Below are 14,637 nucleotides of genomic sequence, written 5' to 3'. Positions count from 1 at the left end.
TGCTAAAACACGCTCAGTTTATTTAATTTGAGTTTAGTTTTTGGTGAAAATTGCCTCAATTTGCTTGGCTTTCATCAACATTATCAGCGTTTCAAGTTTAACGGAGCGCAATCCTGCGTTTTATTTGTTCTCAAAAATTGCGTTCAGATATCAGTAAGTTTCTTTCTGTGGTAAACTAATAAAACTTAGTTCAAAAGGTTATTTAGTTGTCTAAAAATCGGAAAGTAATTTGTTTAGTCGCTGATTAACGACGAACAGAAGCTTATGAAGCTGTGTACGATCTGCATGTTCCCGTGCGCAAAGATGGGGGAGATAGCATGATTTGTATGCGAGATATGAATATGCCGCTGAGATATGAATATCTAGAACGGGCAGATTTTTGTATCGGTCACATGCATTTGGGAAACACTTTTGGCCCTCAGTATGATGCTTGATAGTGACAAAAGTATAGTTGGTCAGTTAAGTGTGAATTTGTTTGCTCTGGTGTACATAGACGTTGCGAAGTATTTTGGGGCTGGAAAAAAAGGACGTAATTTTCTGCCTGTCTGTCGTTGGGGATTTGAATTTGTCTGTTCATTGGTTATACTAATATCCTGTTGTAACTGTTTCCATGCCCTCAGGAATAATAATAATTTGTAGTTTGTAATAAAAGTACATGTTTCCGCGCTACAGCATCAAATTATCTGCATAGACCCTGTGAAAAAAATAATGCCTCATGCAGCCTCATTTCCAATTAGCGCTGGTGCAATTAGTGATCCTCCATTTTCTATGACAACATAATCCTGGTTTGTCTGTGCTGATGGTGGGTTTGATAAGGAAAATCTGCATTTGTGTAAATTAAAACGAAGGATGTGGTTTATTAAAACTGTTTTTGGTTGCTTATTTACCCATTTATTTATTGTACGCATCAATTGCTGTCATGATGTTTGCTCAACAATTTTTGTTTTTGACACCCTCACCTCGCATACTCACCACCCACCCCACTTCCCTTTCCCCCACCCGTCAGGCTTCGAGATATGCATTCAGTTTTCGCTCATATTTTTCCGACATGATCTTACAATAGATGTCTGGCTGAAACCACTTTTCCGCCCCCAATGTGCCTGTTTTCAAGTGTTAGTTATTTTTATGAAATTGCTTTATGCCATTCTTTTTAATTGATTCAGTAATAGTTAAATTAAAACAATTACATGGCTTTACAGCGTTGAGTTTTATAAGCTTTAGATTTTAAGAAGCACCACCCATGTTGAGTGTTTTATTTTCTACGTATTTAAATTACAATGTCATTTCCGTGGAAACATGCGAATCATTTCTGCCTTTGCTTCTTTTCTCTGTGTTTGTGTAAGAGAAATGTTTATTAATGTATTCGTGTATGTTTGTGTGTGCAGTTGTATGAGGGAAGGAGGGGTGCATTTGGGCGTAAAGTGCGTAAAACGAGATGCTGGGGTCGCAAGCAAACTTATTTTTGCCACCTAGTCATTGTTTAATTCTAGTACTCATACGTTATGCGCTTTCACAAGATTTTTCTTATCATGTATCTTGAGCTCTGATGACATGGTCGATAGGAGATGTAAAACGCACACCAATTATCATACATGCATATGCATTAGGACTGCGTATTTTTCTGAGAGGGCCGCGCCTCCATCTTTTCCACTTTCAAGGAATGTAAAAACATATTTTCTTAAAAAATCTTATTTTCCACATTTTCTGGGATAAATGTGTTTTGTAATTAAAACATGTTTTAGTCTTTTTTTGTCTGGAAATGATCAGCCATTTTATGGAAATTATTATGCGTTGTCGTGACCCGGGCAAGTTATAGCATATTACCCCCTATCTTCCCACCTGAACCCCGGGATGGGGAACGGGAGGGGAACCAGATCCAGTGTAAATTGTCGTCTCGAGGGTCAGGTTGTCTTTTTATGGAAATGAAACTAAATGAAATAAAAAACGCACCAAGGGATGCTGCAGTATACAATGTGGAAATTTCCATTGTTATTTGCATGTAAGGTGTACATTTATTATTATTATTATCAAGGCGAGTTGTTATTGAAATAGCAGCAATAATTATTTATAATTGTCTACATTGGCGTATAATAAATTTGCATGCAGACACACTGGAATATTTCATATTTATTTGAACCCCTGTTTTTGTCAAGATGATGACTGGCTTTCGTTTTACGAATTATCACATTTAATGTTAAGTTATCTCTTTAGCTTTATTTCATGGCATGATATGAAATTCTGTACAAGTTGTTTTCCTGATGCACCATGCAAGCCTGTTTTTACATTTTAGAACATAGTTAATTGTTACAAATAATATTATTTTCGTAAATGCATTTTTTTGACGGGTTTTGCATTTTTCACACAATAATGAATGTAAAAAAAGCAAGCAGGCTGTCTGTGTGGATGAATGTGGACCTGTGTCTGTCCAATATTTATTTTAAGGATCAGCATTCGTCAGGTAGTCAAATTTGTGTGCTGGCTGCGATATTATCCGGTGTGATCCGATTTTTTGAACATTTGGCTAAATTAAAATGTGATTGAAATCGCTTGCCACGTCCAATACATACAAAGCTTTTTAAGGCAGGCATATTAATATCTATTTTTTAATATTTTTTATCAATAAGAATTATATGTAGGCCTATGTGAAACGGTAGCCTATGTGTAATTTTAACCCGAATTAAAATGCCTAAACGAAAAGTATAAACGCATATTTTTCTAAATGCCCACTTTTAGACGACTTCACCTCCAAACTGCTTACAATGTCAAACCTGCTCCTCACACCAAGACACCTCCATCCAATCCGGTCTCCCCCTCATAGAAATATGCAAAATTGGTTTCCTTTCTCTCCCCCCATCCCATCAAATCCCCTGTTCTTCCCAGCTGCGCAATTAGTAGGAGATCTGCCGCATCCCCCACTCCAAAAGTAAATCAGGTCATTGGCCATAAGGACTCCATTTATTTATCTCTCTCTCTCTCTCTCTCTCTCTCACTCAAACAGCATCCGTCTATCTCTCTATTTCGTTATAGTCGTCATAAACACCTGTTTCCCCTTCATTTCTCGGCAGACACACTCTGTGTCCATTATAATAACATGCATCATCTATAAAAATAAATAGAAGGTTAAGTTGCTAAGGATGACAGTCGTATGAGTCACAGTTATAAACACGTCGTGGACGACTTACTCGCAGTAAATGTGTAGGAATTATATGTTCTAGAACTTTTTGTTTACTTAAGGATTAAGTGTCTAGTGATCTGTGCGAGCGTTAAGGGTTGTCCCATCAGTTATATTTTGTTATTTCATGAATGTCTTCATTCGAATAGAACCACAGTGTCGTTTTTCTTTCCTTTTTCCAACAAGCGCGCGGCTCTTTTAAACCAAGCGGCGCACGACTTTTTCCCTTCGCCGTTTAAAAAACACCCCGCCGCTGCACCTGCCATTTTAGCTGAAGTACGGTCAAAATAAAAACCTGCGTGTCGTTCTCTCTCCGCACTCAGCCGGACGACCGCTGTTCTCCGTTCAGCGCGCGTGTGCTGGGGAGTTAAACTCGTAAACAAACACTTCCCGGCTATGGAGCATTTGCTTGACACGCCGACTTGGCGCGACGCATATGTCCCCGTCCATCCATCGGACACCGTGCGCGAAGCTTCCATTCCGATTCCAAGACTTGGGACAATGTACTATTGAATGCTATACTAAGGGACCCTGAACACAGTACAGTGTTATGTTTAAATGTTTAATGGTTAATGGTTACACATGCGCATGGAAGACAGTTGGTTTTTGACAGTTGTTGCGCGCCATGTGCGCGTGTGAGGTTCAAAAGGGATTCAATGCAATGTTAAACTGCTTCTCCCATCAGGACATCCCAGTCCCATCCGGTCTCCAACTCATAAACGATACGATTTTTCTCAGGCGATTGCAGCGTCTCTATCTGAAAACCGTGCATTTTTTTCGTCGCTTCGTACGCGTTAAGTCGTTTTATTAAAAAAATCTCGAAAGTCTCTTTCATTCCTTTGCCCTCCGTCTAGCTCCCTAATGTATCATTTATGACATATCAGTTGATAAATCATGCAGAGGTTGTCTGGCACTGATAGTTACATGCACACAGATCGATCGACAGAGTGGAGTGCTTTCAACAGGTCGTTTTGGACACAACGATTGCTCTGTTGAAAGGAATCACAGAATTGCGTTTTCTCGTGGGTGCTTTTGCAGATTGTGAGTAACACAGGATATTCATTAACCTCTTATACGTTTTTTATGCATGTACAGCGGATTCACATTCTCAACCTCAGATATCTTCCATTTGAAGTCTGAGCAGCTTTCTTTTCCATAAAATAAGCTGTAACAGGAAAATAAGAGGTGTAAAGGTTGCGATGCATTTCATACAAAGACAAGGTCACTGCCTAAACCCTCCATCCTTTTATGTACACTTACAATAGTGATCCATGCATGCATTCTAGTCATACAGTTGGATATCATATAACCTGAAGTAAAGATGCTTACTTTCTTTAGTCTCCAGCTCTCTCCATCTCTTTCTTTTACCTCAAAGCGCTTGCTATACAAATCTGGGAGGTTACATTTGACTGGTTTCCAATCCACTCGAAGTCACTCACGCAAAGCGCTGAACAATCTCAGGAACAGCAGTGGCAGGCAAGATTTGCTCTAATATATCAGAACAAACATACTCTAAACACAAGTGTACATGTGTCCTGCTCAGCCTGACACACAATGAAACACTCACACTTCATTCTCGCTATCATAAACCCATTTATAAATGGATGCGATGGCATTAGATTCAACTGGAAGTTACTCAGCACCTGTAGTATTGATTTTTCCTCGACTGCGCTGTGCATAAGTGACTATTGGTTTGATAAGTGGGGTGTCTGAGGAAAGAACGGCAAAACAAAGAAGGCTTTTCCCGAGAAAATCGGCCTCCCCCGGTCTCTGACATGCTAATTTCATGAGTCACTTTAAAAGGTTAAAGAAAACATTATGACACTAGAAGCTGTTAAAAAATATGCTGCGTTATAGCGCGGCACAGACAGGTTTGACAGCGGAAATGGCCCTTGAACGATCTATGAATATATTAATTGGCAGGCAAATGCATGGTTGAATTGCGTGTTTGTTGAACAGTTGAGTCCCGAAAATATGCGTGTCTGCGTTTAGACATGTTTGTGTAGGTGAGAGAGAGTGATTGAAAGAGAGACAGAGCACATTTTCTTAGCTTGTGTGTGGTTATCTTTGGGGACAGGGTGTGAATATCTATGCCTGTGCATGTGCGAGAGAGTGTGTGTGTCTAAGCAAATGCAGATGAGAGACTAAGACAGCTGCATTATGCATAGCGGTTCACCATTGGCAATCAGCGAGCATATCTGCAACACATATTCTTACGCCATTTTGAAACTTATATATATAGTCTATATATTTGTATGTATGGAATATATGTGCAATCGCGTGTGAATTTTCACAAACTTGAGTGACTGCATAATGGGGAAGCTTTGAAGAGAAAAGATGGCATAAAGCAGCATTTCTCAAAGTGGTGGGGAATTGAGACATGACAAATGGGGAGCAGCAAACGAGAGGAAATTTGGTCATTTTTGTGCCCATCTCTATCATTTCCATTATTTATTGACCATACACTCAAAAAACGATGACACGTTTAATTGTAAGCCTAACTTAAAACAACATCACACTGCGAAGAAAATGTCACGTGGAACCATAGTAGCCTACAAGAATGTTTTCACATCAGAATGTTTATTGAAGCGGAACAAAAACTTGAAAGTGGAGAGGCTGTAGGCGGTAGCGGGAATAAAAGTTAGCAATGGACAAGTTTGTGACATTGAATGAAAAGAAAACTGGAAATTCGGCACCAGCAGACGAAACCAAGACAGACAGTGGACCTAACATTTTTTACCTTTTTAGCTGGGGCGATTGGGGACATCGAAGCCATCTCACAAAGGGACAAGAAATTGGGTTATCCCAATGTCCTCTCTTTATCTCCTCTCCTTAAGACCTCCCTAAATGACTTAAACTGCTCATATAAAGGCCTAAAAACAGATCATTCCCCCCAGAGGGCCATAAACACATGAGGTCCAAATTTAGGACATACAGTAGCGCCTGACCGTTACATGCTTTAATGTTCTGTTCTATGGTTCAGTTTAGTGATTTGTGTCCTTTTCTAAATGGCATGTGCAAAAACAAACAGATATTTATTTATTTATCAGGCGTTCGTTCACATAACCTGTGTTAAACGAACGTAAATTGAAAAAGTGCTAATGAAGTCTTAAGGAATTAACCCTATTTTATTATAGGGTATTTTATTATAAAAAATAATTAATATCACAATTTTATAAAAGTCCTAATTATACGATTTTTGGGTGCTGTATGTAAACCTCATCCGTTGATTTTACCTGTAGCATCATAAGTGCATCAACTGATGCAACTGTATTTCTGTATATACAGCTCTCATTTCCCCCCTCCTTTAACACATTCCCCCGACACATCCAGACAGTGGGGGCGATGTCCCCCGGCCCTGCCTCCTGCCTCCTGTATCCACAACCCCTTACCCAGAACCCCATTGTGAGATTATACATATTGCAATCTTTCTTATGGGGGTTTATGCTTTAGGCTATAATCTGCAGAGGCAAAGGATGGGGGTGGGTGGGCCGTTGGATTGACCAGCTGACCTGATTTTCATCCCATTCCAATACGACTATCACCATATTTTCCATAAGTCTGCACGTTTGTTTATAAATATTGAAACGTTGCTTTGTTATGTAGGGTTTCCATTTTTTTTGGCGTCAGGAATAGGGCAGAGTTTGTTTATATTCATGAATGTCCAGTAATAAGAGAGACATTTTTAAACCTTTGAATGGAACTGTTACAAGTAAATAGATGCTGTCGTTCTTTATTTGCCCTCATGTAGTTTAAAACTTGTATGAGACTCTTTTTTTTCAATGGAACACAAAATAAGATATTTGGAGAAATGTCTTTAGTGGTTTTGTGTCCATACGATGAAAGTCAATGGAGGTTGGTGGTTACCTACACTCTTCAAAATACTCTTCGTTTGTGTTCCGCAGAAGAAAGTTGTAAGGGTGAATATATCTTTTTTGGATAAACTTTTCCTTTAAATCACATTTGAGAAAGGATTGGAGCTGTCCAGTGCTGAAATGTGTTTCGGGGACATTTTGGTAACTGTCCGTGGTGCTGAAATGGTCTCTAGGAATTGTATTCGACACAGATCAGATACCAGGATAGGCTGCACTCTGCACTCATCTCAAATAACCAGGGACTGCTCCTATTTTGAGCGTGGCAGGGATCTCTGCTGTTTAACTCTAAAGCTGAATCCCAGAGGTTTGTGTCTTTAGGGTCATTACAGTTTATAAGGTCAAGCTGTAAACCCCAGCTTTTTCAATACACCTCTGCTTTGGGATCAGACCCCCCACCACCTCACAGCTCAGACCATGTACTAATATAATCCAGCATGTGTCCTTTCACCCAAAGCGTGACGTTTCAATAAGAGCCTTTTTTTATTTTTCTTCCTTCCTCTGGAACCTGTGACCTTAGTTCTTTTAAACTACCAAGGAAACACATACCACATAATTTACCCCCTGCTTACTCTGAACCTGGTTCTGTCTGGACTCAACCCCTCTGGCTTGCTCCCACCTACTATAATCTGCCCACCCCACAGGGCAGAGCAAGAGGGAAGGTAACAGAGGCCCTCCACCGTGCTGCGATTATCAGACCGGGAAGGTTCTGTGTGTGTTAAATGTGAAAGGAGATTATATGGATTTAACTCTCTGCGTCTGGCGTACAAATTCCAATCACATAACATATCCCTTCATGTTCTATGGGAATATAAAAAGAGAGAGAGAAACAGAGAGCGAGAGACTGATGGAGAGAGAGTTCCAACCCCCTCTTACCCAGTAAAGGCTTTAACTCTAATCTCAGCCTTTCAATTCACATTATCATTTTTGTTCATGTTTTTCATTCTATTTATGTTTGCATGTAAGGTTTTTTGTTTTAAAGAAATCTCTATTGTATTAGTTCATCAAATAAGGTTTTGAGAACAGTACATAAATGTACCATTAGTTAAAAAAAGTATGAATAACATAATTTTGTAATTATTAATGAATTGTCAGGTTATAATGAATTATTTATTTATTTATTTATTATTATTAACAACAACAATAATAATAATAATAATAATAACTTATTATTATTATTTATACATGATCATTTCTTATTTATTTGTTGAGATGTTCCTGTGTGCAGACATAATAGTGTGAATTCCTAAAACGAATAGTTATTGATCATTCTAAATTACATAATAATATATCTAATACCTTTGTGAAAAAAGCATTGTGAAAAAAATACAAATGTCCCTTATCAGTGGAAGGTCTTATAGTTAACGTATCCATAGTACCCCGCTGACTTTAATGCCATGATAGCATGTCACCATTATTCTTTCAAACACAATGCGAATCACAAAAATGGAGCTTAATCCAAGCATTGTTGACATAAACCTGGTGGGGGGCATTAATTAAATGTAATTGCCTAAAGAAAATTCTCTAGCTTTGGGCTTGTGTCTCCCTTGGCTTGGAGCCAGAGCTGAGCTAAGCAATTCTCTGAATACAAAAAGATACAGAGTTATCCCACCATAACCGTGTAATCCGTAACAGAGCCTGCAGATAATAGAGACGACAGAATGCTAAATCGCTAAAGCGCTGCCTTTGAAGGACATCATTAGCTACGCTGCTAAATTAGCATGCATGTTAATTTACGTAAAGCTCCTTTTTTCGGTTCCCTCCCTCTTTTCGCACGTCTCGTGTTTGGAAATACACCAGGAGCAAATGTTTGTATCATCCACAATAGCTGTCAGAGAGGTTTGTAGATATGTAGCGGGGGATCTATGACCTATTTATTCTCCTATCAGATGGCAATGTTTAGTACGCTCGCGCCGCACACATATTAGATTAGTGATTTCATTTAGTGCCTCCACTACAACTGCGCTGTTACCTTTGTTGTTTAGGGTAAAGTTGGATCAGCAAGTCTCTTCGGTGAGGAATATTCTGCCAAGAGCGTAAATACTGGAGATGTATGGATAATTAAGATCCACTTTTCTTCCGGACCAAGTTATGTCAGCATTATTTTGAAAGCTGTGCTGAGGCCTGCATCTTGGTTCCTTCTGTGTCATTTTTTTATTAAATGGATTCCTTTTGATTGGAAACTTCAGTCTTCTTGGTTTTTTAAAGCATGTTTTAGGATTTGAAAGTGTAATTTTATTTCCCACTTAGTAGCTATTAGGTTGACTTATCTTAGCTTTCCATGTAGGGTGCGCACTGTAAGGACAATGACAAAGCATTTTGGCAAATTACTAATCAGATAAAGGACGATTTCTGGTTACATCATCTTTGTGATGCTATGATTGATTTCAAAATTTAACCTGTGCTATGCTGACCCGATGAGAATGTCATTTTGGTAATCCAATCAGAGAAGAGGCAGGCCATGCGCTTTACTTGACATACACCAACCCGGTCTTATTGCTCATTTTCATCATTTCTCAGTTATGTTTCATATTAATATTAACTTTGTCTGAGATGTTTCTTTTCCTCATTAATACAAATTACAATACAAATAGACCTAGTAAACAGTGACAGTCCTACAAAACAAAATGATCCAAGCTGTCAACAATTTTTAAGAATTTTATGTTTTCAATTTGAGAATAGGCTGCACAATATATTGAAATGATAGAAATATTGTGAATGTGTATATGTCAATATGCCTACCGTATGGTTTGCAGTTATTGAATTATTAAAAAAAAAAGTTATGAGTATTCAAAGTTTTAAGTCGATGCAGATACAAGACGGACTGTGTCTGAAGTGTAGAAGATGACCAATAGTGAGAAATAATGTGAAACATGTATGTTGATTATATCATGTAGTTTAATATGGTTTACATTCATTTAAAACTAAACTAATGAACTAAGCGTAAATTATTATTAACTTCAATAACTTAAATGAATGATATCACATATTGTATATCGCATGATCAGATTATCGTACCTATTTGATGAATGGTAGACATCTCACCTGAACTTCTAAAAGAGACTTTTGTGAAATTACTTGCATGTTTTTTGTCAGAATAAAAATCGAAGCAGTTAACTTGCCTTAATGACAGAGGCTTCCCCTTTTACCCGTGCAGATGTTGATTTGAGTAACAAACCGAGACTATGTGACTGACCATGTCGTCTCTCTTCCAGTGCACAGCGAGGATGTGGTCTCGACGCGGCTGTACTTTGTGAATGCTTCCCTGCAGAGAGTGACCTTCTCCAGCTCAGTGGGGGTGTCCCTGCCCTGTCCTGCGGGTGGCGCCCCCCATGCCGTCCTCCGTTGGTACCTGGCCACCGGCGACGACATCTACGACGTGCCACACATCCGTCACGTTCACGCTAACGGCACGCTGCAGCTCTACCCCTTCTCCCCCTCCGCCTTCAACAGCTTCATTCATGACAATGACTACTTCTGCACTGCTGAGAACCAGGCCGGGAAGATCCGCAGCCCCAGCATCCATGTCAAAGCAGGTTAGACCCTCCATCCACGCATCTAACCCTGCATCCATGCATCTACCTGTCCGTCTATCTGTCTGTGGTGCAGTGGGTGAACTCGGTTTGGAACCCTTGGTTTGGTAAATTATGTACAAACACAACTGTTGGGTTTAAATTATCCTACACTCGAGGAAAATCACTGGTTATTTTCAACCAATGGCTGGGTCGAAATGAACAAACCTAACTGTTGATTTGCAAATAAATTTATTGCTGCAAAAAAATCCTACGAAGCATTTTTGTCTAATCTACAAAAAATCTCCAGCAATATACATTGACTTGATAAGGAATGTGACCTAAGATATTGCGTGCAAACTTAATTAATTTACCCCAGCTGTTGGGTTCCTGTGTTGACCCTATTGTGAGTTGGAAATAATTATTTTATATTATTAATATAAAATAATTATTTAATATATTTTTTAGGGACTATCCTGTGTTGTTTTAACCCAAAATGCTGGGTTGTTCCAACCCATCGTTGAGTCAAATATGGATATTTTCTATTTATTTAAAACCAAAGGTTGGGTTTATCCAAATTTTACCCATCAACGACTTTAAACAACCCAACATTTTTAGAGTGTTGTTATTATGACATAAGAGTGGCATTATGCAAGGCAGTCGAAACTGCAAAAACCATGTATTCAAACCATGTATGATTTTGTCACTTCTAATATTGTTTACCAGTTTGATGTTCAATATTAATATTCATGAAAATCATGAATATATTAGTTACATAAGGATCGGTGGAGAAATTTAGTATCGGTGCATCTCTTCTGAAATCTTGTATCTCCAAATTTTCAGGAAACTGAAAAAGACATTGTAATTATGAAATAATTGCATAGTGTGTTATCAAACTTAACAAGCACTTTTTAAAGGGATTATATGGCGCGAATATGTGTTTTTCTGTGTCTTTGGTGTGTTATGAAGTTGCCCATGTGTGTATTAGACACGTAAAATTGCATTCTATCTAAAAGCATATGATCACCCAGACCTGCTTGAAACGCCTCGTGTAACCACACCCCAACAAATCTACGTCAGTTCAAGGTATGATTTGACTAAGACCACCCAAATGTATACGAAAGTAAGGTGAGCGTCGCTGTCAGTACAATTGCTTTTGAACCTTTTGTTCAAATCTGGTATTACATTTCCGTCACACGCTTGAAGTATTCGACCAATCACTACGCACTGGTTAACTAGCCAATAATAGCACACCTCGCTTTTCAGAGCGGTGAGCTTTGTAAAAATCCACGCGTTTCAGTGAGGCGGAGTAAAGAGGAGATATAAACATGCAAGGTATGTGGAAAATACAGTGTTTTTTTACTTGAAATTGTGTATATACATTACATTACATGTAAAACAAACGATAATATTTGTTTTAGCCGTGTCACATGACCCCTTTAAAACTTTTATTGTTAGATATTTGCAAATCCCTGTGACAAACATACAGTAAAGGGTGTGTAATAAAAATGAAAAGAATCATAAAATAGGAAGATACAAGGTTTCAGGAGGACAGAAGCGTTATATTATTTTGCATTTATGCATTTGACAACATTCGGTGCATTCAACCTTTGCATTTTATCATAAGTCCATTTCATGGGAAACAAACACATGACCTTGGCATCACTAACTCCATGCTTGAACAGTTAAAAAACAGCAAAGCTCCTTTTAGCTCTTTGCTTTGCGTCAGCATCTCATACCAAACCATATTGCTCTGTGAAAAGAGCAGAGTCAACGTAAGCACGGTGGCACATGGGCGGCACGTAACGTTTCAGGTGGAACAAGAGTGCTCGGCTTAACATCTGCAGTAACAGCAGAAGTAGTGGTTGCCATATTGCTAACCTAAATACGAATGTAAGTGCCAAATGGATGTCCCAGTGGCCTCCCTGTTGACCTGGCTACTTTAAAAAGCAACGCACAGACGGGCATACGCCGCCACAGACAGTTGGCTGACTGACCCTCCCACTCGGTGCCAAGGTCACCGCTCGTGTGTGGGACCGGCCGCCCGGCAACAGCGAGGGATATCCATATACCTCCCTGCGCACACACACTTATGCCAGGTTGAACTGTGCCAGTGTCCCTCCTGTTTCCCAGTCTCCATCTGTCCTCTATGCTAGAGTTCCCATCTTACACACACATATACACATGTTCACCTACTCCGAGTTTCCTAGAACGCCTTAGACCTCACGCCTTAATAAATACTGTTGGATCCGGCGCAACCGGGCGAGTTCACTCTGCTTCTTTTTTCCACCTTAGCCACATTAACTTTAAAATCTCAGAGGATGGAATGAGTTACCAACCAACCGGTGACAAAGACGGGGGTGACTTTCGCCTCAAATAATTACACTAATTAATCAATTAAGTGCTGAATGCAGCAAAACTGCTGGTGGACCCAGCAACCCACAAGCAGCCCTGAGGAACCCAGCGCCGGGGATGCATCGCCAGCCAATCGCCTCCCGGCACTTAGGGGTTAGCATGGTTACCGGATGGGGAGGGGTAGGGTGTGGCGTTGAGTGTCTCAGGTGGCGCTGGAGAATGATGACAGCTGACAGCTCACTGTATGACACCCCCCATTCATCTCTCTCCCCCCCCTCATCTTTTCTCACCCACTCTCCTGCATGCTGATCTGGTGCCAATAATAGCACGGCACCTGTGCGGATAGCTCTACATTTATGAAAATCTCATTCACATGAGTGTGTGTGTTCTTCGCACTCACTGTTCATTTACAATGTTGCAGTGTGTCAACTATATTCATGGGAATTGTTTGTATCCCTATAGTGCTGTGGCCTAACAAACAAGCATGAACAGTAGATTAGATGGAGACATTTTTAGAGAGATTACGTGGAGGCTCTTTGTATTCTATAGTATTCTGTCTCTACACTGTGACTCTTTCAATACTTTTTCATGAATCTTATATTCTTTTCTGATCTATCATATTCTCGTAATATTATTAGTGGGTTAAAATAAAATACAGTGATCTTTTCATTTTATTAATAAACAAAAATGTAGTCAAAATGATCCTCAAACTGGAGGCCCTGAGCTGGATCCAGGGGGGCCACAGATGTTGTGGCATTTTATGAAATATAGAAATGTATCAAAGCTTTTCTGCAATCAAACACCATAAAAATAAGCCCATGCACCCAGAGTATTGATGTTGCAGCATTGTATAACATGTTTTTGGTTCAATTACATTTTTAAGTATGAGATATGTTTTTATTTAGGGCCTCGAAGCGATGCACTTTACACAAAGGGGGCCTTACAGCGATAAAGTTTGAGAAACACTGCTCTTAACCACCCACAAAACTTTCAGGGACATTTTCAATGACTGTCTGGTCATAAGCTTTGTCAAAATCTGCAAAAGAGTGGCTCAATGAATTTTTCAAGGTACGCAAGATTTTTTGTGTAGCCTATCCACTTGAAAATAAAGTCATGTTTACAACTTTCAACTGCAATGTGTACCGGTAGACTTAAAGGGACAGTTCACCCAAAAATGAAAATTCTGTTGTCATTTACTCAAGTTGTTTCAAATCTGTATAAATGTTGTTCCACTGAACACAAAATAAAGGTATTTGCAAAAATGTTTGCAAACAAACAGTTCTGGGGCACCATTGACTACTTTAGTAGAAAACTAAAGTACTATGGTAGGCAATGGTGCCCCAGAACTGTTTGGTGTTATAAATATCTTCTTTTGTGTTCAACATATCAAAGAAATGTATACAGATTGTAATAACTTGATGCTGAGTAAATAACAACAGAATTTGGACGGAAGTTAACTTCGGGCCAGGCATGTGCGTCCAATGAAACCGTCTATAGAAAGCAACATTCAGATAATGGAACCATGGTTTATTTTACAAAACGTCACAGGGCAAACGTTAAGAGCAAAATGAGCAAGATGGTGACGAATTTTTTAGTTTAAAAAGGCGTGACATGATTACACTGAATAATAGTAAATATGCAATTTTTGGACATCATTTCTTTATTTAGCAATTTAATCGTCAATTGTCAGATACATTTTTATATACAAATTGTAGAGCCAGGCCAT

The 14,637-nt window shown here is 39.1% G+C and overlaps 1 protein-coding gene across 4 annotated transcripts in view; it reads left to right on the top strand.

Moving 5' to 3' along the window:
• LOC130428548 (cell adhesion molecule DSCAML1) overlaps nucleotides 1–14,637 on the top strand; it is a 115,187-nt gene that overhangs the window by 288 nt on the left and 100,262 nt on the right. For all 4 annotated transcript variants that reach the window (XM_056756673.1, XM_056756676.1, XM_056756675.1 and 1 more), the window contains exon 2: nucleotides 10,260–10,580. In XM_056756673.1, coding sequence (XP_056612651.1) covers nucleotides 10,260–10,580 — 321 coding nt within the window. The remainder of the gene's footprint in view (nucleotides 1–10,259; nucleotides 10,581–14,637) is intronic.

The sequence above is a fragment of the Triplophysa dalaica genome, chromosome 9 (genome assembly GCF_015846415.1).
Source record: "Triplophysa dalaica isolate WHDGS20190420 chromosome 9, ASM1584641v1, whole genome shotgun sequence".
NCBI lineage: Eukaryota > Metazoa > Chordata > Actinopteri > Cypriniformes > Nemacheilidae > Triplophysa > Triplophysa dalaica.
Note: the sequence above shows the minus strand (reverse complement) of the source record. Positions and strands in the feature narration are given on the sequence as shown.